The sequence below is a fragment of the Hippocampus guttulatus genome, chromosome 19 (assembly GCF_054856545.1).
Source record: "Hippocampus guttulatus isolate MCC_2025c chromosome 19, RoL_Hgut_1.0, whole genome shotgun sequence".
Lineage (NCBI taxonomy): Eukaryota > Metazoa > Chordata > Actinopteri > Syngnathiformes > Syngnathidae > Hippocampus > Hippocampus guttulatus.
The window spans coordinates 2,661,779-2,684,317 of record NC_141279.1 but is presented as its reverse complement, the minus strand read 5'-3'; the positions used below and the strand labels follow the sequence as shown (position 1 = coordinate 2,684,317).

At 43.0% G+C, this 22,539-nt stretch overlaps 1 protein-coding gene across 5 annotated transcripts in view; it reads left to right on the top strand.

Annotated features, from left to right (window-relative positions):
- shisa6b (shisa family member 6b) overlaps positions 1-20,268 on the top strand; it is a 63,145-nt gene extending 42,877 nt beyond the window's left edge. For 4 of the 5 annotated variants that reach the window (XM_086139004.1, XM_086139003.1, XM_086139002.1 and 1 more), the window contains 5 exons: positions 8,619-8,681; positions 9,783-9,803; positions 14,337-14,489; positions 17,266-17,369; positions 18,188-20,268. In XM_086139004.1, the coding sequence (XP_085995130.1) occupies positions 8,619-8,681; positions 9,783-9,803; positions 14,337-14,489; positions 17,266-17,369; positions 18,188-19,051 (1,205 nt within the window). In that variant the 3' untranslated portion in view covers positions 19,052-20,268. The remainder of the gene's footprint in view (positions 1-8,618; positions 8,682-9,782; positions 9,804-14,336; positions 14,490-17,265; positions 17,370-18,187) is intronic. The other variant, XM_086139005.1, reaches the window with a different exon arrangement.
- The last annotated feature ends 2,271 nt before the right edge of the window (positions 20,269-22,539 follow it).

Here is a 22,539-nt window from a genome sequence, read left to right as displayed (position 1 = left end):
AAACAACGCCCCTGTGAGCTCTGCGCAGCCAAAATGAAATTAAGAAAATATGTTTCATGTCTCTGTTTGCAACTAGTTCTAATGGCTTTGTTACAGCTGCAGCAGTTGTGAAGGCTCTTTCGAAATAAAGCTGAACAGTATTCTATTGTATTGTATTCCCTTCAGCGTGGCACCATCTAGTGGATGAATTGCACAACCGCAGCCACTACAGAAGCTTAGAATGCAGTGCGCCCTATACTGTATATGAAAACGGTTTTTGGAAGGTGCGCCTTATATTCCGAAGTGCCTTAGAGTGCAGAAATACACACACACACACACACACACACACAGGTCTACACAAAAACATGAATTCTCCGTTGGTACATCGGATGGCAATATCACAGTGTCACACTGTTTGATTATTACCTGTACAAAAAGTGTGCCGCTTTGGCTTTGAGGTGTCGGAAGAGAGCGAAAATGTGTTGGCACTGTAGGAACATCGGCGAGCTCAGCTTCAATAAAAATGGATCTCTTATTGCCTTGTAATACACAGGGTCACACTAGACCGCGTGGGTTCACCGCAAATCCCGTTTCAAAATGAACTGCTATGAGGTCCACTTCAACCTCTTGCCCTAGCCCATCCCCTGCTGAGACGATCGGCGTGCGTTTCTCGAGATGGAGAGGCATGGCGAAGTCAAGTAACCACTTGGCCTGCAGTGTCTTGGGGGTGATTGTGAGTTATGAGGTAAAGGGCATTACTTATTGGAAATGGGCAAAGAAAGAGGCCGAAGTGGGATTACATTGCACTCGGAAAGGCTGTGAGGGCACTGCAATCCGGAGCTCATTGCAGAATGCACTTACGAATGCGGAATGATATCAGAGTCGAATAGCTGTTGGGCTCATTTGGAATGTCTGTTCATTGCTTCCCCCCCCCCCCCCCTCTCTCATTAGTAGATATGAAATTTCGATAAACCGAGAAGCATAACCATCTGGAAATACTTTTATATCCACAGATGATCAATGGGCGCTGCTCGGGATATCAATCAGGAGGCTCAAGCTGCTACTGCCCAGGGGCCTAAAGCTTTGTCCCCCCCCCCCCCCCCACCCCTCACTTCCCTCAAACTGAGGCTATTATGGTAGTTAGCATTCTGCGGTAAAATGTGAACAGTCTTTGTCAGTTGTTAAATGTCAAGCCCTTGGTGGTTTCCCTTTCCTTTGCTGCGAGAGGAGGCCATGGGCGCGCAAGTGTCACTGGGCTGTCAACAGAAGCAGTGGGACACAGACAACCATATTCACACTGAACACACTTTAAACACGCGCGCGCGCGGACATGCAGAGTCACACGCGCACATAGACGTGCACATGGGAAAAGCTCAATAAAAGCACGACCTTCTCTGGGCTGTTCGGAAATCCAACAGCTCCACTTGGCAGAGCTAATGGGATGGCAGGGGGGGTTCCGAGGGTTCTGGAGATCCATGTTGGGAAAGGATCGCGGTCGAGAGTTGACTCTGAGATCTGTGATGAGTGCTGAGGAATGAAGGATTGAAAGGCTGCACTTTGGTCACTGGCCCACAGTTGCCTTTTTGTCTCGTTATATCCAAGCGATCCGCCATATTCCGCTTGCAACAAACACTAATACTGTGCTTCACAGTTTTCTTTTAACAGTTTAGCCCCAGGAGAGGTGTGTGTTCTGCTATTGTATTTCTTTCAGGACATTTTCTTTATTTTTTTTTACCTACCCTAGCTCCCATTTCTCCATTGCCGTTTTTACGGAGACAGTAAGCCTTTAGACTTTTCATTGCGTTGCGCCTCTCGTCATCCTCATCGTTTTGACAATTGTACATGGCCTACATTTGAAAAGAAGCGTAAGAACTTCATCCATATTCAAATCTGGCGCACAAGACTTAGACCGCGACAATACTAAATATTTAAATGACAGCTTGCGGTGTAAATAATAACGACATTGCACAATGCATACTGTATGGAGATTTACAGGAAAGGCCCCCAGTAAGCTAAAGCTTTACCACTAATCAATGTGTCCGCTGCGTTAAAAAAAAAAACCCCTATTCAGCTATGAGCCGAGTCTGGTAATTTCTGAATTTTATCGACGTCAACAATGCATTGTGGCATTTAAAACTAGGTGTGCATGAAACTCCATCTCTAAAACCACCTTTTCAACTCGCTACATTGTCTACCGCGTACCCAAACGCATCCAAAGACAAGCTGTCTCGGAGTGCAAGTGCAAGAAACCGCGTTCCATCACGATGACGGACCCCACCTTTGACAGAAAACCTTTCTACTTTGCGCAAACTATTGCATTTCAAATACATCTTGAAACAACTTCAACTGCAAAAAAACAACAACCCAAAACAAAACAATACACCTGACAGGCGAAACTGAATAGAAAATAAAACTGTCAGTCAGGGAAGATGAAGAAGCTTGACAAAAGGTCACAAATCCAATAAGATAAAAAGTACTGAATACAAAGAGGGAAAAGTAACTCAACTTAAGGAGAGGCCAGGGAGTGATTTGTTGGAACAGAGATGAAGAGGGTGGAGCTTACGGTGAACCGAGGAAGCGGGTGGGCCTTACAAGAAGGGACTGAAACTTGGATACAAGTAGATGCTGGGGGAAGACATAAGGGGATATATATATATACAGTATATACTGTATATATATGTACACATACTGTACATACACACCGTATTTTCCGCAATATAAGGCGCTTTGGCGTATAAAGCACACCTTCAATCAATGGCCTACATGGAAACTGTTTTCATACATAGGGCGCACCGCATTATAAAAACACATAAAAGCTGCGACAGTGTCTGCGGTTGCGTGATGCATCCACTAGATGGAGCTAGGCTAAAGGAAATACAATACAATACAGCTTCATTGATCTAGAGCCTTCACAACCGCTGCAGCTGTGACAAAGCACTTTATAGAACATTTAAAATCCTACGTCAAAGAAATCAGAATATTGATCCATATACCGTATTTTCCAGACTATAAGTCGCAGTTTTGTTCATAGTTTGGCCAGGGGTGCAATTTATACTCGGGAGCGACTTAACCGGTATGTCATTTCACATGTTATTTTCACATTAAAACCCAAGAGGGCGCTCTCGGCCTGTGTTGATAAATTGACGATGAGTCTGACGTAAGCGACGCAGAAAAGGAAGCGGCGCATCATCTACCTCCCGAGTTGGGGGAGTTGTTTAAAAATGACACAGAGGATGAAGATTTCATTGGATTTCGTGATTTGGAGTGAAACTGATAGTTTGGTAAACTTGTGAGCATGTTCTTTATGCTAGAGTTATCTGAATAACTCTTAATATGTTACGTCGTTACTGACATTACCAGGCATGTCAGTCATGTAACGTTAGTATACCGTACACTTATTCATCCTGTTGTTCTCTATTTTATTTTTATTTTAAATTGCCTTTCAAGGTGACATGTATGTTTTTGGTGTTGGATTTTATCAAATAAATTTCCCCCAAAAATGCAACTTATACTCCAGTGTGACTTATAAATTTCCCCCAAAAAGGCGACTTATACTCCAGTGCGACTTATATGTTTTTTCCTTCTTAATTATGCATTTTTTGGCTGGTGCGACGTATAATCCGAAAAAATACAGTAGAAGGCGCATCGGGTTATAGGACGCACTGTCTGCTTTTGAAAAAAACTAATACTTTCATGTGTGCCTTATCGTGCAGAAAATACAGTGCATCTCTCTCTCTCTACACATACACAAAAGAAATCACAACTCTCCTTGTATTGAGTATGCTGTGTGGAAAGGGTCTAGCCTCTAGCTACTATTACCATTACGCAAATGCTCTACCTTTTTTTTTTTTTCATTATTATTACTTCAGGACTTCCTTTGCAATGTCTCCAAAAGACCGTTACAGTACGCCCACACCTTAGAAACCCTAACACGAAGCCGTCTGGATATCAAGGCCAGCTGTCTGTTTGAATGCAAATTTCCAGATCAATGTGGTTCTGGTTTCCGCAGTACCTTCAAGCATGCCATTGCAATCAATTCTGCAAATGCTTAGTTAACCTCGGCGCAAGGCCCAAGGTGTTTACTTGTCGGCTCATGGTGGCCCCCGTTTGCCTCCCAAGTGCTGTATACGGATGAGATGTGCCACAAAATAGCGCATAAAATGTCAGATTACTGAGTCACTCGTGTGCCATCTGGATGCTATTATGCAAACTCGTTTGCAAGGGAAGTAGTTATACGTAAAAGAAAATGGCATGAGTAATCATTGGGCAACGCAACCCGGTGGAACACCGGAACACCGCCGCACCCTACGCGACAGGTTTTACATTTAATTCGGCCTCTGCATTTGACTGACGCAGTCGGAAAACACACAGCTGCGACCTAGGCGAAGTGCTAGAAAACATCCATTTAGCAATTTAGATGGGGACCCTGTTTAACCCAACAATCTGGAAAGCGCGTCAATCACCATTAATCAGCTATATGATTAAACCACAGCAGTTTGAGCTAATGATGATGGCAATAAGTAATGGACACTGAGGGACGCCAGATCTTCTTGCTTAGCTCCATTTCGTTAACCTTCATGGTCGTTGACACAGCGTGCGGGAAGGTTATTTTAAAACGTCCGCTCAAGGAGGCCACGATGATATATCGAGATGTTAAGCAACTTCATGGCTTTTGGAGGTCAGGGGTGATGCAAGGACTCATCCCGAGTACTGTACACTATATCTTATTAGACCCCAGATTACAGCATTACAGTTCAGACTCTTAATGAGCCATATTTTTGCTCCGATAAGTTCTTCTCTGGATCGCCAATCCATATTTTTATTAGGAATCAAAAACATCGCTTCATGATCTGTAACTTGTTTTTTTTAATGAGGATATTTTCAGAGTAGGCAGCCTGATGGTGCAGGGTTCGATTCAAGCTCCGGATTTCCTGTGTGGAGTTTCCATGTTCTCCCCATGCCTACGTGGGTTTTCTCCGGGTACTCCGGTTTCCTCCCGCATTCCAAAAACATGTATGGCAGGTTAATGGAACACTTTAAATTGCCCCTGGTGTGAAAGTTCGTCTCTGTGTGCCATGCAATTGGCTGGTCACCGGTTCAGGGTGTCCCCTGCCTACTGCCCAAAGACAGCTGGGATAGGCTCCAGCATTCCCCGCGACCCTTTTTTAGGATAAGCGGATCAGAAAATGGATGGATGGATTTTCAGAGTACAATTCTTTACATTTCAAATAGTTATGAGGTTGGCCATTTTCACCCAAAGGTTCATGTATGTTCATTCTCTTCTAAGATGCTAGAAAATGTTTGGAAACAGGCAGACAGGTTTTACGAAGAAGTATCGTAGGTTTGGTTTTGTCACGTGTATTTTGACCAATCAAATCTACAAATGAGCAGATGAAGCTGTCTACATAAACGACATTGTACAAAGAGCAGTGGCTTTGCAGATCCACTCAACGCTCCAAGTGCTGTTCTTCACTCTGGTGTGAATGATAACCTGTCCCAGTCCAAACCCCCCCACCCCACCCCAAAAACAATTCTCTGATCTCTTTAAGATGTCACCTTTTGTTCACATGCTTGCAGTAGCTTTCGAAACATGTGCAGCAAAAGCACAACTGCAAACTGCCACCTACAGTCTATTATTTTCTCAAAGGACCCTGTTTATTAACTCGGCACCGTTGTGCTCATTTGAAGCTTTACAAGAGAGGTCACAGTACACGCATAGGGGGGAAATCAACTACATTGGTCCAATAATATTAGCGATTCAGAAGACTGATGGATATTTTAATGGCTATGTGCAGTGAAATTACACTGGCACAGTCAACTCTAATGACATCCAAACACAATATTATTTAGTTAGCTAAGATGTCATTTTCACATTATAGTATACTTTTTTTGCATAAAGACTGGAAACATCGTATTTTCCGCACTATGAGGCCCACCTTCAATGAATAGCCTATTTTAAAACCGTTTTTCTGTATCGGGTGCACCGCATTATAAGGCGCGTAGAATTGAAGCTACAATGCTTTGTGCGGTTGTGTTATGCATCCACTAGATGGAGCTACACTAAAGGGAATACAATATAATACAGCTTTATTTATATAGAGCCTTCACAAACGCAGCTGTAACAAAGCGCTTTCAAGAACATTTAAAATACTGCGTCCAAGAAATCAGAATATTGATCCATATATAAGGCTCATCGGATTATAAGGTGCACTGTCGGATCTTAAGAAAATGGAATGCTTTTAGGTGTGCCTTATAGTGCAGAAAATACGGTACATAAGGTTGTTTAGGTGGACAAAATAGCAGGACAGCAAAACCCACTTGCAATAGTTAAAAAAAAAACATTACACCATCCCAATGGGTGTGACTCACGGTGGTACTTTTTTATAATTACGAGGGTGATATATTTATATTTCATGTGTCTCCAAAAAACAACATTTAAAAAAAATACAAAATTACCATTGCGTCTCCCTTTTCCACAGTTCCTGTCGGTTAACTTTAATAATATTTTCTATGTGATATTTCCAAAGGGGTGGAAAAAAAACAAAAGAGGAAAAAGAACATTATGAATACACATGCCATCTATCTCCATAGACGGAGCAAATATTGAAACACATAATACGAGAGCACCAGGCTTCCCTTATCCTCTGTCAATTGTGTGACAGATGTAAATGGATGTTTCAGCAGTTGGCTCTAATGTATTTTTAAACAGACACAGCAGCAGACAGCAAATGACGTGTCGACAGCACAACACTCTTACGACGGGGTCCGCCATCTATGCGTCCTTCCTCTCGCTCAGACATACAAACCCCCAATGACAAAAACGCACGCGTCCCTACACACCGCTGAGAATAACCGCCATTCATCAACTTTCTTTGATCAACGGGCTCGCAAAAGGTCCCATCTTTCATTACAAAGCGCCTCCACACTGCGGTGTCCAGCAGAGACTGCGCCCTGCCCTGCCCACTGCAAACGCTTCTACCTCGTCGGACGATGGATGATGTATAGGGAAACCGTTGTTTACTCTCCCAAGTGCAAATTAAAGCCGCCGCGGTTCCCGCACGGCAAAACAGCAGTGTGTCGGCGCTTATTATACTGTTGCCATGTGCACCGAGAAATGTGCACCGGGGGAGAGAGGAAATGACCGCAGACACGGCATATGCAGATGTGGAACATCCCTTGTACCTCGCTTGAACCAGGAACCATATTTGGCCCTTGGTTATTTTTGCATGACGTTGTTATGTTCTAAATTTCTTTGCAACAAGAAAAAAAAAAACATTTTACAACTGTTGAGATCCTTCTCAAGAGGCCTGAAGTAGCCCGATACTGGATGTCATCAAGTTTTTTGTTTTTTTATTTCCAAGTCAATCAGTGGGATTCAATAGAACCTCTTTATTTCTATTGTTATTGTATTATTATTTTTTTTTTTATTATTATTATCTTACACGTTCGAAATCAATACAATCAGTCAAGCAGTTACTTTTCATCTTCTTTACCATGTTAACCCTTTTGGGGACAGCGGTTACTACAGTGGACAGCTAATCATGTTATCAGGTTACAGGGTGCATGAAAGGGTTAAAAAAAGATTTTGCGAGTAGTTTATGTTTGCGTGTGTCTTCCTGATTGAGGTCGGTGGGATTGGAGTTTTTTTTCATAAAGCGAAAATAATCCCCCCCCCAAAAAATGCATGTAAATAGAATCCGCATCCTACTATGCTGCCGGGATCTTTTCATATCATGTACGCCTGACAGAGTTTTTGTATTTGCTGTGTTTCATTGGCGTCCCCATGCTCTTCGAGAATGTGTAATCCAGGGATGTCAAACTCATTTTTGTCGCAGGCCTGATTTGAGTTACAGTTTCCCTTGGAGGGCCGTTATGACATATAAAGAAGAATAAGGGTTTATTCACCATTGTTTAAGTTATTGTCATGAGGGGTCTGGGAACAAGAAAATGCTGACAGTATCACTCTTATTTGCTACAAATGAAAATAGGAAATTTTGGTACAGCTTTTAGCAAGCATCATGAAAGTTGACATCTTTAACTTGCTTTCGCGGGCCACATAAAATGATGTGGTGGGCCAGATCTGGGCCCCGGGCCGTGAGTTTGACACCTGTGCTATAATCATTGAGCCATCTTGTTTTGACTTGAAATGCATCGATTTTGGTTTGCGTTGTGGTTTTTTTTTTTTTACTGTTATATTTTACATCTACGGTCTTGCGAGTCAAGATGAGCCAAACCTTGTTTGCAAGCCCCATCCTTTGAAATCTTTCTTTCGCCTGGATTGGGTTCACCGCAGCCGCAAACACGTTTTCATCTTTTTTGCAGGATAATTGTGGATTTTGTCTTTTACAGATTCACGCATCTTGCTTTCATTTATGTCCATGACTTTGATTTCTTCATGTTTTTTGGAATGAAAGCGATCTTCCACACTCACTCCCAAACAACTGAGAAAAACTGCTCCTGCATCTTTTAAAGCAGTCTAGAAGAGAATCCTCTTCTATTTCAACATTGACACTTTTGTCGTGAATGATCTCTTTCATTGTCATCCCCGTGCTTCTAACCATCTGTATTAGGTAGGATACAGAACATTCTTTTTCTCCATGAACACTGAACCGATCTGTCATTGCTTTTTGTCATTGCAGGTAGCCATCCACACAACTATAACCATGTGGCTCTAGGTAGCCCCATACGCACCCCTAAGAATGGTAAGACAAACTAGAGGGGGGTGGGGGGTGGGAACATTCAAGTCAATTCACAGCTCACTGTCTGACGTCAGGGCATGGGCCTGTCCATTAACCCGATTACAGACTTGACATGGTTGTACGGAAAAACTGTTCAAAACACTGCCTCCCTTTCAAACTCCACTGTGTATCATTCTGCGATTGGAAAGAAATGTTTTCTCGAGGGTGGAATTGTTGAAGCTTCCCATCCCAGTTATGAGCAGGAAGCAGACACTGACCAACTCGGGGGGGGAGAGAAAAATAATTGGCTCGAGGTCAGCCCGTCCCCTGGCTGACGGGCCGTATGAAACCTTCGACGTTCCCCCTGCTGTTACCGGAGAACAAAAAGTAGATCGCTGTAACCTCATGCACCGCTGCGACGGCGCATCAAGGGAAATTGTTTTCTATTACAGCCGTCACTCACGCGTTTGTCCTAATGACTGCCCCCCCCCAACCCCACCCCCACCCCATGGTCGCTAATTGGCTATGTTGCATAAGGATACACAGTGGAGACAGAGGAAAGCAGGGGGAAATCTTCAACAAGCCAGAAAACATTTTTTTTCTTCATATTCAACCAACTATGATAAGACACGTGAGGAAGCCAAGATTTGAAGCGCATTTTCAAATGTACAGTGGGGGGGGGGGGGGGGTTGTGACAAATATGGACACAACCCTAGTAATCAAAAGGAAAATTCATTTTACGTGTATGTATGTAAAACATGAAAAGTCAATTCCAACAACACAAGTACAAAAATCCGAAAATACTCTCTGACAGGCTTCACATTTAAGCACTTACGGTTGTTGTTTTTTTTTGTTTTTTTTCCCGAGATAAAGTCCACTGCCAAGAAACTCCCAGTAGCCTGTGACAAACATGCGGGAAATAGCACAGCAAATTCACATCATTTGCACTTCCTTTATCACAAGCCTAGAAGATGAAAAAATAAAATAAAAATAAAAAAGGGATGAAATTCCTTTTTCTGAGGGGGGCTTTTGTCGCAAGCTTGTGCTGAATATGAAGTAGCCTGTGTTTGTGTGATCGTCAACATGTGACTGAACTTATTTTTTTTTTCTACTTGGTTTTGGTAGCCCACCGATCATTGAGGCGTGGTAAGTTAAACTGGAATGACATTTGTGTCACCATACACACCCCACATGTGTTCTTCCACAAAAAAAAAAAAAAAAAAAGTCCTGTTTGGTGTTTGTGTCAGACCCAGGGAACCAGATGACCAGGCTGTAGTAAACAAGCCAAAAAGCTTTTGGATAAAAAGGTTTTCAGTTTGTTCCTTTTGTTAGCAAATTCCACAAACACGTGCCATTATGTAGAACTGAGGGCAATTATTTTTTTTTAAACCTAAAACCGTCCCGTATTGTTACATTTAACGTATTTTCCGCACTATAAGGCGCTTCGGAGTATAAGCCGCACCGTCAATGAATGGCCTATTTTAAAACTGTTTTCATAAAAAGGGTGCACCGTATTTTAAGGTGCATAGAATACAAGCTACAATAATAGCTGCGGTCGCGTTATACATCCACTAGGTGGTGGTACGCTAAAGGGAATACAACACAAGACAGTTTTATTTATATAGACCTTTTGCAACCGCTGCAGCTGTAAACAAGCACTTTACAGAACATTTAAAATATCACGTCCAAGAAATCTGAATATTGAATCCTATAGAAGGCACATCGGATTATGACACGCACTGTCGGCTTTTGAGAAAGTTGAATGCTTTTCGGTGCGTCTTATAGTGCGGAAAATACGGTACTTGGGAAACGGAATTCTTCTCGGATACTTTAAAAAGGTGCAATAACAGAGGTTTGGCAGAGCAACACAATATATTTGTTGTCATCATCCCCAAAAGATTCCAAATGCTGCCACATTAAAAAAAAAAAAAAAAAGTGCTAGCTTCAAGCCTCGTTTCATCTACGGATTTTGGGTCATACTTGTTTCCATCTCTTCATGTTAGCCAAACTGCTTGGATGAAGCATGGGTCAGGGCTCTGTGGGGTTCACACCATCTGTTCCAGGATTCATTGTTCTCGTCTTTGAACGAGTCTTTTTACACACCTGCCAGTGAGTTTGGCAGGTTTTCACCTGCGCGCCAGTGAATCTGGAATAAGACATTGTGTGGGATCGGATAGTCCTGTTGGTTTGCTTCTTGAATGTCTGATGTGTCCAATTTCTTTAGTTTGTCAGGGCAGAGGAATTAGAGTCAAATTCCAAGTTTGGAATTCAATTTGGCAGTGGTAAAACTGGAAATACAGCAACAGAAAAAAAAAGATTAGTGCTGAACCAGACTGGAATTTAGTGAGCATTTATGTGTTTGGTTGGTGTGCCCTTCAACTGGCTGTCCAAATAGTGTCGCTACTACGGACTCCAGCTCCCTGCAAACCTGAACAGGATAAGCGGTGTTCAAAAAAAAAAAAAAAAAAAATTGATGTCCTCTGATTTGCATACATCAGGAGTGAGCAAAACATTTTGTGCTCAAGGGCCACTTTTGATTTTTAAAATGGACAGAAGGACCGTTTCATTCATTGATGAGGTAAATCAAAACAAAAAAAGTTATCAAGCATGAGCATATGATAGATGGCAATGATTTAATCTGCCAAATGAACAAAAATGAAGACATTTTAACTCACATTGGCCCTGTTAATGAAAACATGATGCAGTTTTAATGAACTCCTCTGTTAACGGTTTGTGCACGCACCTTAAATTAGTTTGTCGTCATATTTAAATACTTGGATTGCTTTTTTTGTGCGACAAAAAAAAGGCTCATTTATATTGAATTTAATTCAAATTGTGAAAATAAAATTTTAACATTTTTTGTATATACACACTGCCAATTTTCCGGCCCCGCACTCACTCGCGTTTTCAACCTTGCCGCTCTCTTGATTTTTTTTTGATTTTTTTTTTATTTTATTTTTTTTAGCGCTCACCCATTGGTTGTTGGTTTTGTCATGTCACCTCAAAGACCGAACGACTTGTGATAGTCTCAAAAACGTTTTCTCTTGTCTTCAGGCCAAGACTAGAAAAAAAAAATCCGCTAAAACAGGTCACATCACCGTGATTGAAGTCATGGGAGGGCACTGCGACTCGAGTAAAACTTCGGTAGCTCGAGATTAGATATTGTAAAAGAACATGAGCAATTTTAGATGTTGATTCAATTACAAGCTGGATCAGCTCTCGTGCTTGCTAAAATGTATACCAAGCCACCTTTTCGCGCACTTCCGAAACATGCATGCCACGCCATCAATTTTGGGGGTGATTTGTTAACCAAAAGACGAATATGACATTTTAAATGTCACGCCATTCTACTTGAGCGTCTATTGCGGTGACATTCGTTTTGGAATCGAGAACACTATCGCGCAGACTGAGTCAAATCATCCCTTATTGATGCAGTCCGCACACATCCTTCACAGCCCTTCCGGCTCCCGAGACCCCCCATTGTTGGCCCCCACCCCCCGCTGTCCGTGCTCAAGCTTTCCTCCTCATTTCACTCTATTTTTTTCTCTCCCCGTCATCATTTTGCCGCCCCTTTTATCCTTTTTTTTTTAAGCTTTGCTTATCTCCAATGTCTTGCTGTCTTCCTCCCCTCCATCACGCAACCGTTACCAAAGCGGTATTTTTATCTGTTCATTGGCGGCTTTGGTCTGGGAGGGGTGGTGGTGGGTGGGGGGGGGGGGGGGGGCTGCGCCCATGACTGCAGCTCTGCGCCGCTCCACAGACTTGCAGGCTCACATGGGAGAACCAGATAGAGCACGAGCGAGTGAGAAAATGAGAGCGGGGGCCTTGTAAATGGACAAGTAAGAATTAAGGAGAAAAAGTGGGTGGCGGCATGGTTGGCTAGATAAAAATTGACGGAGCGTAGAAGTCTGCGCCGGATGGGAGACTCGGGGAGGATCGCAAAACGCGCGCATTTGTGGGAAGGCGCGATAAAGGGAAAGGTGAAAGTAGAAGGAGCCTCCCCCTTGCCGTCTTCGCGGCATCACATTCGCACCACATTGAGCCAGAGCAGGCGTAACTGCCCGATACTGTTCCTGATGACAACTCGCTCGCGCTGTCACAAGCAGGGGTCACTCTCCAGGCATACATCTGTTGTTTGCGGTCTTGTCTCTGTCTCTGTTTTTCTTTTCCCAATCTGTTGGACACTGCTTGCGCCCATCAAATCCTGTCACTTGTCAAGTGCGTCCAGCGGCAAACACCCACCGAGTCCCCGATATTCATACAGTATGAACCCCCCCCCCCAACCCCTCCAACCTCCTAACTTTGCTGTCATGAAAGCCAGTTGGAGTTTTTAAACCTGCAGTCGTTCCCCGAGGCATAGTCACTTAAATTTAGTGCTTTAGCTGAAGTCCAGGCAAAGAAACAGCTCTCTTGAATAAGTCGACGGAGAAGGCAGGTGTTAAGCTGAGATAGCCACGCAAGGTTTGAGCCATGCTGTCACTCCAGTCCCATCAAAGCAACAATATTGGCGCTCATCGAGACGGACAAAATTGTTCTAAAGAGCCGTCTTTCGCCCTCTCTTTCAAGACGATTTGAAAATGAAACAAGACTTCACTTCTACGAATTGGCCGCAGCACGTTGACACACCCCTAAGTGCAGTTGCGGGCGGCCGAAAAAGTGTTTTTGGATTGCGCCATTGTCTAACATGATCATCAAGACTTTTTACTCATTGGGTTTGAAATCACTCAATTTTTTCAAGTTGCTGCACACAAGAACACCATCTGGATTGAGATCCATTTTTAAGTTGATCGACAAATCTCGCCGTCTGTGCCGTCTCTCTCTTTCGAAGGGGAGTCTCCCGAACGAAGCTCAGACCGCGACTACGAATTAGCAAGGTTGACAATTTTGACAATCATCCGTAATGGCAATAAAAACATGGCGGAATTCCAGGCCAACTGATTGAAAGACGATCGGAAACGTCTTCGGGGTGTGGCACATCTTGAACTGGAGAAGGCACTTTTCACTTGCTGACCGAGTATTGACAGTAATTGACATGTTTATACTGACTACGTTTATACTAAATTGCAAGGTCTTACTTGGCCGAAGATGAGAGGTATAAAGGAAACAATCCAGCGGATTGTATTTGTATCATGCTCCGAGTTAAATTTCACTTCGCCATTAACTTGACGGGAGAAAAAAAAAAAAAAGCATTCTTGGTGAACTCATTCACTCCCAAAGACGTTTTTAAACGTCTTTTCAGACTTGATCCAGAATTGGCTGAATGAATATTTAACAGTCAGAGCATTTGTGCAGAACTGAAATTACAGAGGACAATTATTTTTTTGCCATAATTAGTTGCAGCATCCAGGGCCAAACGAAATCCAAATATTTGATAGGCACTTCCTCTGCTCACTGACTTCTGCAGAACTCTAAGCACTGAGTCGAAAATGTTCATGCCAGGGAATCCTGCAAGATTGGTTTACAGCAAATCTGCCTCCAGGAAATATTTGTAGGACTAAGAACTCCAAGTTCAATCTTTGCTTTTTCCGTCTCACCGGGTGGTCTTCCATGGGTCTCATTGTGCTTTTACGCTTTTTTTTTTTTTTAAACGGGGAGAAGATGGGAAGGAGAAGACAGAACTGCCCAATTCTTTTTTTTCCTCCCTTCTATGTGTCTGTATATGTATGTACGTGTCTCTAGACAACAATCGGATAAGTGGCATCCTGACCTCGCAGACGGAGCCCTACGACCTGTCTTTTTCACGCTCCTTCCAGAGTCTGTCCCACCTGCCGCCCTCCTACGAGGCGGCCGTCAAAGCCGACCTCAACCGCTTCTCGTCCCTGAAGAAACTCAGTAGGTCCAAGTTCACAGCACTGATGCAAGAGCAGGATCTCTGATGCATGATTATTTTTGGGTGCCTTGATCCACATGACCTTGAGCACATTTTTTTCCAAGGCGATCATGTCAGTCCCCTTGTGAGATAACTTTAGCGAGTACAAAACGACTAGACCAAAACTATAATCAGGAAAAAATAAATCTTGAAATGACCATTTGTGAATACAGTGGAACCTCTGAAGTCAAATGCAACCGGCTCCCAAATTGACGTCTGATTTATTTGGATTTCAAAACAATCGTGCATGCCACAGATGCTTTTTAAACAATGATTATCGCAAGTGTCAAGTGTAAAAAGATCTACGGTAAAGCCCCCCGCCTCGCCCCACCCATCCCTCACTCATTTGCAGGTTCTGGATTTGCATTTCCTCTATGTTGCATTTTTTTTTTTTGCGCAATTTATAACTCTTTTTTTTTCTGCCTCACATTTATTTTGGTATGCAATTCCAATGTCGTCTACTGGTTTGCAGCACGCTATTTAGTTTGACGCAGTGGACATTTGCAAGGACAAGAAAAGCTCACATCACACATGAATCCTTTTCGGGACAGCAGGAACTACAGTGGACATCTTATCATTTTGTCAGGTTACAAAGTGCATGATAGGGTTAAGATACTTCAAAGTCCAAATCGTACAACCTCACGGCTATTCAACTTTAGAGTTTCCACTGTGCAGTCAATTTAATCTGCCGATGTACCCCCCCCCCCCCCCCCCCCACCCTCCTCTGTGTTCCACAACTGCACTCGAATCGTACGTTGTCGCTGTCGTACGTCTTTCCCGGGTTCGGTATTGATTTCATGGTGCGTTTAGTGGCTTTCTGGAGCACAATGCGGTCTCATCTCATGACATTCTTAAAGTGGAACACACAAATATTCCTTAAGGCTTGCGTAATTTCATCATTCCTGCCTCACTTCACTACTGGCTCGCAGTCAAAGTGAGGGAAGCCATCGACAATGCCTTCCATCAGGACTCACTCGGTACGGCTCACGCTTCTTCAGCTGACAAGCACGAGTACAGCAAAGTGACAAGGGGGGAAAGATGCACTGCCTTTTGCCGTTTTGGAGGATAAACACTTTTATTTTGATGGGTCATAATACCACAATCGAACAAAATATAGAATATGAAGAGAAGAAGCGCATTTAATCCGTTCAGGGACAGCGGTTACGACAGCGGACAGCTTGTCAGGTTATCATTATTTGTGAATGAAAGGGTTAAAAACTGATGATTTGAAAACATAAGGGATGGTCCATCATCAGAGTTCACCACAAAGGGCCAAAAGTTTCTACGGTTGCTGCTATTGTAACATAAATACTGTCGGCGTTGCAATGGATGGTGCTGAAGGGGAAATGAGATGAGCCCTTTTTTTCAGGGAATGCTTATGAATGCAAATTGCGATCGAATGGAAGAAAAAGAATTTGTGCTCCACCAGGCAGTGTACCTGTACATTACAAGTTCTTATTTTCAACGATGGTAATACGGTTGATGAGTGTGCAATGCGTGCATTATGCCGCAGAAAAGGAACATTTTGTCATGAGGTATCGATTTGCGGAAAGAAGGCGGGACTTGCCGCTGAAGGGGATTTTGGCGGCGAGTAGCCTTGACAGGTGGCATAAACAGCGCCTCGCGCGTATCGCTCAGACTGAAAGGTCGCGTATGAATTCTCAAGAAGGCTCATGTTTGCTCCGGTTTTAAATGACACCCTACGTCTTACGACATGAGATGATTTCACATTTGTGTCAAGTGCTCAGGAAGAACAAACAATGACATTTTGTGTAACTATTGATGTCAAAATGATACCAACAGTTATTAGGGATGTTTGATTCCACTTTTTAATTTTTTTATTTTTATTTTTACAATTTTTTGAATATAATCCCGAGTACAGATACCCGCTTTGGGACATAAAATTTTCATTGAACGATATGATGCAATATTGTGAAGAAAGACCTCTTTAGGACGAAGATGATGATTCGCCGATGTGTCAGACTGCCGCAATTATCGAGCCAAATAACACTGAGGAAAACTTTTTTCTTTATTATTTTTTTAATTTATGATTTTTTTTCTGCCTTTAGTAGTGGCTGGTATACTCCAAAAGTATATGATACCTTAAAATAAGGCCAGTTTCAGCTTGATACCGATACCCAATATTGGTACTCGTCGATCCCTAAAAAATAATAATAATTTAATAAAAATCAAATTTGCATTTGTTTGCATGGTTTCACGTGGCATGTTGGTGCTATTGTGCTTTCTCCATGAGTGTCTGGAAAAAAATATATATTCTCGTCTGAATGCATGTTATGTACATGACATCTATTCACAACAAGGGAAAATTATTGCATTCAAGAATACACACCCGTCATTTGTGCGGCGTTACTCGATGCTCTTTAGCATGTACTGGATGCCACGTGTCGATGTGATGTGACAATGTCTGAATCTCCTTTTGTGTGACCTTTGAGAAATCCCATCCCACCCCCACCCCCCATCCCCCTCCAGTCAGAGCCTCCTACAGGCTTCCCAATCTGGACATGTGGACATTATATGTCCCTGGCATGTAATATAATCTGACTGAAATTCTCAGTCTCCTCTCAACACTAACATCTTGCAAAGGTGTTCTCCGGAATGAGAAATGTATTGCTCTTGATCTGCGTTCTTCCCCTTGCCTTCCAACAGGAAGAGATTCTCTCTGTAGCTCCCCTTCAAGCTCTTGCATCTGTTTTTATCCCTTCCTCATTTCCTCTGCAGCAGATAAAGAAGTTGAGGACTACTATTCTCGTAAGCGACACCTGCCTGACCTGGCGGCGCGAGGCACTCTTCCCTTGCACGTTCTCAAAATCACTCAAGACCAGGTGGGTCAACAGGTGCTGATTTGCTTCTGAAAGACAAATGATCAGTCTTGTATTTGAGTCTTGTAAATCATTCTGGCTTAACTGTCGGTTGTCATTCCTTCTCTGCAATTTTTGTTGATATCATTGGCGCTGGTAGGGCTGTCAAGCAGCTTACAAATCGGAGACACTTCGTCTGTCGAGTTACCCCACAAAGTAAATACAAACCAAGTCAGGTTGTACTGATTAGAACACGGCTGGGGCGGAATCAGTCCATCCATCTTCTACCGCTTATCCGGGGCCGGGTCGCGGAGGCAGCAGCTTTAGCAGGGAAGCCCATACTTTCCTCTCCCTAGCCATTCTTCCAGGTCTCCCCGGGGGGTCCCGAAGCGTTCCCAGGCCAGCTGGGTGACATAGTCTCTCCAGCGTGTCCTGGGTCATCATCTGGGTATCCTCCCGCTGGGACATGCCCGGAACACCTCACCAGGGAGGCGTTCAGGAGGCATCCGAATCAGATGCCCAAGCCACTTCATCTGGCTTATCAGTCCCTCTTCGATATATACAGTAACACCCTATGCTGACATCATCAGTAGGTGAATGTGGAGTGAACGATAGTCAACCTGAGAAAAATCGCCACACAGTAATAAAGGAAGACAGGACTTAACATCCATCCATCCATTTTCTGATCCGCTTATCCTCACAAGGGTCGCATGCCGGAGCCTATCGGAACGGTCTTTGGGCGGTAGGCGGGGGATACCCTGAAATGGCTGCCAGCCAATCGCAGGGAGACTTAACAATTTCCTTTTTATTCTGTTCTGCCCCACCCTTATTCTGTTCTCCAGCATCGGGAACAACAGCAGCTTCAAAGTCAGGTTCCACAGTCTTCCATCATGCAGGCAACTTCCCAGTCACAGTCCTCCCAACAGCAGTCCCAGCAAAGGCAGAGACCCCGCCGCGTCCAGAGAGCCATGTCCCAGGATCGGGTCCTGTCCCCACAGAGCGCCCCACAGCAGGATTACAACACGTCGTCTAATGGTATGTCGCCTTACGGAGGCCGAATCCTCTCGGACGAACAGCTGCTATCTGCCGAACGGCTTCGATCGCAGGAACGCCTACTTCCACAGGACCGCTATACTTCCCAAGACCGCCTGTACACCAAAGACCGCATGTACTCCAAGGACCGACTTCTCTCACAGGATCACCTCTACTCAAAAGACCGCCACTACTCTCAAGAACGACTCTACTCACAAGATCGCCTGTACTCACAAGACCGCCTTCTATCCCAGGATCCTTTGCTCTCGCCGGACAAGCTGATGATGTCGCTGAAGCGTGGCATGGTCAGTAGTATTTCCGGTGGGTTTTATGGAAGCGACAAGTCCATGTCGCGTGCCATTTCGCACACGGACGTCTTCATACCCACCACGCCTCTTATGGATCGCTACAAGATGACCAAAATGCACTCCCATCCCAGTGCCTCGAACAACGGCGGCGGCGGCGGAGTCAGCGCTGGAACTCCCGGAGTGGTAGCAGCCCCACACTCCAACACTTTAGCAATGAACCAGACTGTATCCAAGCGGCAGGCGTTTGCCGCCAGACGGACTCACACCGTGGAGCAGCTCCACTACGCCCCGCAGCATCACCAGCAACAACAACAACCACATCCACAGCACTACCGCACAGGAAGCAAGACTGAGGTGACAGTGTAAAAACGGCAACCAAGGAGTGCCTGAACTGCACAGACAAAAAAAACCCCAAAACAGCATTGTGTCATTGGCCTTGGTAGGCCGATGTGCTCACTACTCAGAGTAGGACAGTAGTGATTTCCTTTTATTTTGACCCATGTCCCAGGACCAAGAACATCCACTAGCTTAAAGTGAGAGACCGGTAAAATGAGCTACACTGTACACGACATTCAGATTATTTTAATTTGGGAGGTGAAAAAATGGTCACTTTCATAGGACAACTATCATTCCCTTCCCGCTTCATTCTCTTATTCAGGGCCTCAGCCTCATTCCAGGTCTTTTGAAGTCTCGACTGACCCCGCCCCCCCAACCCCACCCCCTCATTTGTCCAGCCAATCGACTCGATCTATCCATGAGCTTTTCTGGCAAATTTGAAAGGGCTTTGCGCAGAGAAACCCGCGGTCCAAATTTCTCCTTGATTTCTGATGTGCAACACAGATGAAGAGCTTGGATGAACCTGTAATAAATAACATTTATAAATATATAAATAAATTGATTGAAAAAAAAAACAAAAACAAAAAACATTTGTGCACGCTGTCCTACTCATAACTATAAAGCATCTCGAAGTGAGAAGCTGAAATGGGTGTTAGTTGCACTCTCTGGTGCTTCTAACAGATGTTCCATTTCTAAAAACGTTAAGTGGTTATGTGGGTTACAAAGCACAATTATTAAAGGGGGGGGAATTATATTGTTTCTGAGTTTTTAGTGATGGCTAGCATTTTTTTTTTTTTTTGCAAGCAAACCATGACAATGATATATAAATATTTTTGGGTTTCTTTTGCTTCAAGTAGATGATTGTAAATAAGCTATAGTAGAAACATTATCCTGGACAGATCTGAACTGAATGGACTTTGTATTAGACTGTCTGTTGGAAATAGATACTTTCAAAGATCAACGACAAATTATCACTGTTTTGTTAGTTGAGATTAGAAACCCACTTAACCGAGTATCTGACAGGAAAAAAAAAACTACTATCCTGTGTGTGTGTGTCTTTACAAATCTGTTTGTAGGGAGAAAAGGAACGACAGTGTGAAGATTAAAAACAAAATAAAATAAAAAAATGTATACCACTGTTCATACTTGGATGTGTACCGTGTTCCATTGACATCACTGAAGTTGAACATTATGGTTATAAATGCTTGTAGGGACAAATAAACATTCATATTTTTCTAAACATTCAATATTGGGGACTGTCTGCGTCGTGTGTTTTTATTCGCACCGCATTACACTTGAGGATGACACAATGTGGCGTGCAAACATTATTCGGGGGGTGCTAGATGTACGTTCATACTTGTGGAATGTGAAATTCAGTCACATCCTTCTTGAGTCACGTTTTATTGGCATTTCTAGTGACAATGGGCCAAGCTGAGTTTTTCAATATTTCTCTATATATGCACAGTAAATACTGAACCTACTACTAAAAAAAAATGAAAAAAAATTATGAATGACTTAAGGCTATTATTTTTTTTACAATATATAGTCTTCAACCAGAATCAAAGCTTCCTGTTCTTGACCTTTCCTCGTGGCATGAAAATGTCACGCCTCAACATTGAACTGGGACTTGTGCCCTCCCTTTTCTTTATTTTTTTAGTCCCCCTCCCCTTCGGTGACTATGGATGAGCCTATTAAATTGTTTTAGTTGAAATGAGAAACACAGACAGAAGTCATAAGTCTCTATAATTCAACTGAACTTTAACATCCGGCCTACATAAGAACAAGACTAGTTATACTGCATATACTGTAATGCACGACATTTGGCATTTCAGCTGCATGGGTGAATAAATTGCTCAGAATCTGAACTGAAGAAAAGTAAAATACAAACACTGGAGGATTTAAGTGCAAGTAAGAAATAAGAAATGTCATGTATTCTCTACAGTGCTTCTTTATGAGATACAGTACACACTATATCACTCTGGAGAGAGTGACAGCGAGGGTGTCCGAAGGCGAGCTCTGGGAGGGCAGACACCTCCCATACTTTAGTGTCAGGACATAAATTGCACTTTTACTTTGTATTTAAGACTAGAAGTGAGTTTCAATTTGCCTTAAAAAAACGTTTCCATGAAACAACAACAACGAGTGACAACTTGGGATAAATCATTTTGAGCGGATGATATAACTAAAAAAAAAACAAAACAAAAAGTGAATATAATTCACGCCTGCAAGTCATGATAGAAATACTGGTGACGACAACTGAACTGAATGTACTTTTAATGTCAGGCACCCATATAATGCTTTGCTGACAATGCCCAAACAGTTGTTATCCATTCTCACAACATGACATGAACACGAATAGCAACTATGCGGCTCATGAGAATCTGTTCGGCATTGGGAGCAATTATTACGGATAGATAGCACACACACACACACACACACACACACTCTGCATATCCACTGACCAGCGACAATAAAATGACTAACTGTGCAATCGAATGATACGTAATACAAGACAAGGTCAGTTGTATAGCAAGCGACGTGACTGAACATGACTGAAGAGCAACATAGCGCCCCCCCCCCCTCCCAAATACAAATTCACTGTTGATGACTCACCAACACACAAAGCGATTGAGGGCCGCACACGGACTAACAAGCTGCAATGGATAAACTGGCTTCTCAGAAATGTTACTGGACCGTCATATTTTTCATTGCACCGCAAAAACATGTCATGATTGTCAAAGGCCAATCACATATTATATGCACACCAATATCGATAGATACATACAGTACATTGATAGATAGATAAGGGGAATGTCATTGTTACATTTGGATTTTTGACTCTCTTTGGTGTCTAAAGGAGTCAACAGAAGACACATTTGAAACACATCTCAGTAAAATGCAGTTCACTGCAAACTAGAACTAATAAACAGTGTTAAGTGAACTCTCCGTGTATGTGTCCTTGATTGCAATTTCTGGATCAGTCTATACTTGAACATGAAAAGATTATGCATACATGTACAACATACTGGAACAGTGATAGCTGTGGAAATACACTTTTGTGTGTCTAGCATGTTTGGTAGCATATTAACATTACATGAAAATTTTGCTCCAAGAAAAAAAAAAAAAGGTGAAAGTGACATACTTCAAATGTGAAATCGATCCATGAAATTTAGGCACTAGATGACTGAACAACATGTGAGGCGATCCCGTTCACTATTTATTTGGAGCTTTGATTTTGTGTGAGTTTAGCAAGAATGAGAGTTCACTTATTGAACAGCAGCTAATATTCAACCATATTTAGCATCTAGCCAGCAGGGAGGAACAGACTCACCCGAGAACATTTTCCAAACTGTTGACTTGGAGCGCTGCAGCTGTCATATCCAAGATTTGAGGTCTCACTAGAACATAAACCAAGTGGACAGTTAGGAGCACGGCCTTTTTCAGTCAATAAATCAAACCATCTGCTGTCATGTTTTCTGATGCAAATCAGCACTTGATCTCTTATTTTTTTTGGGCAG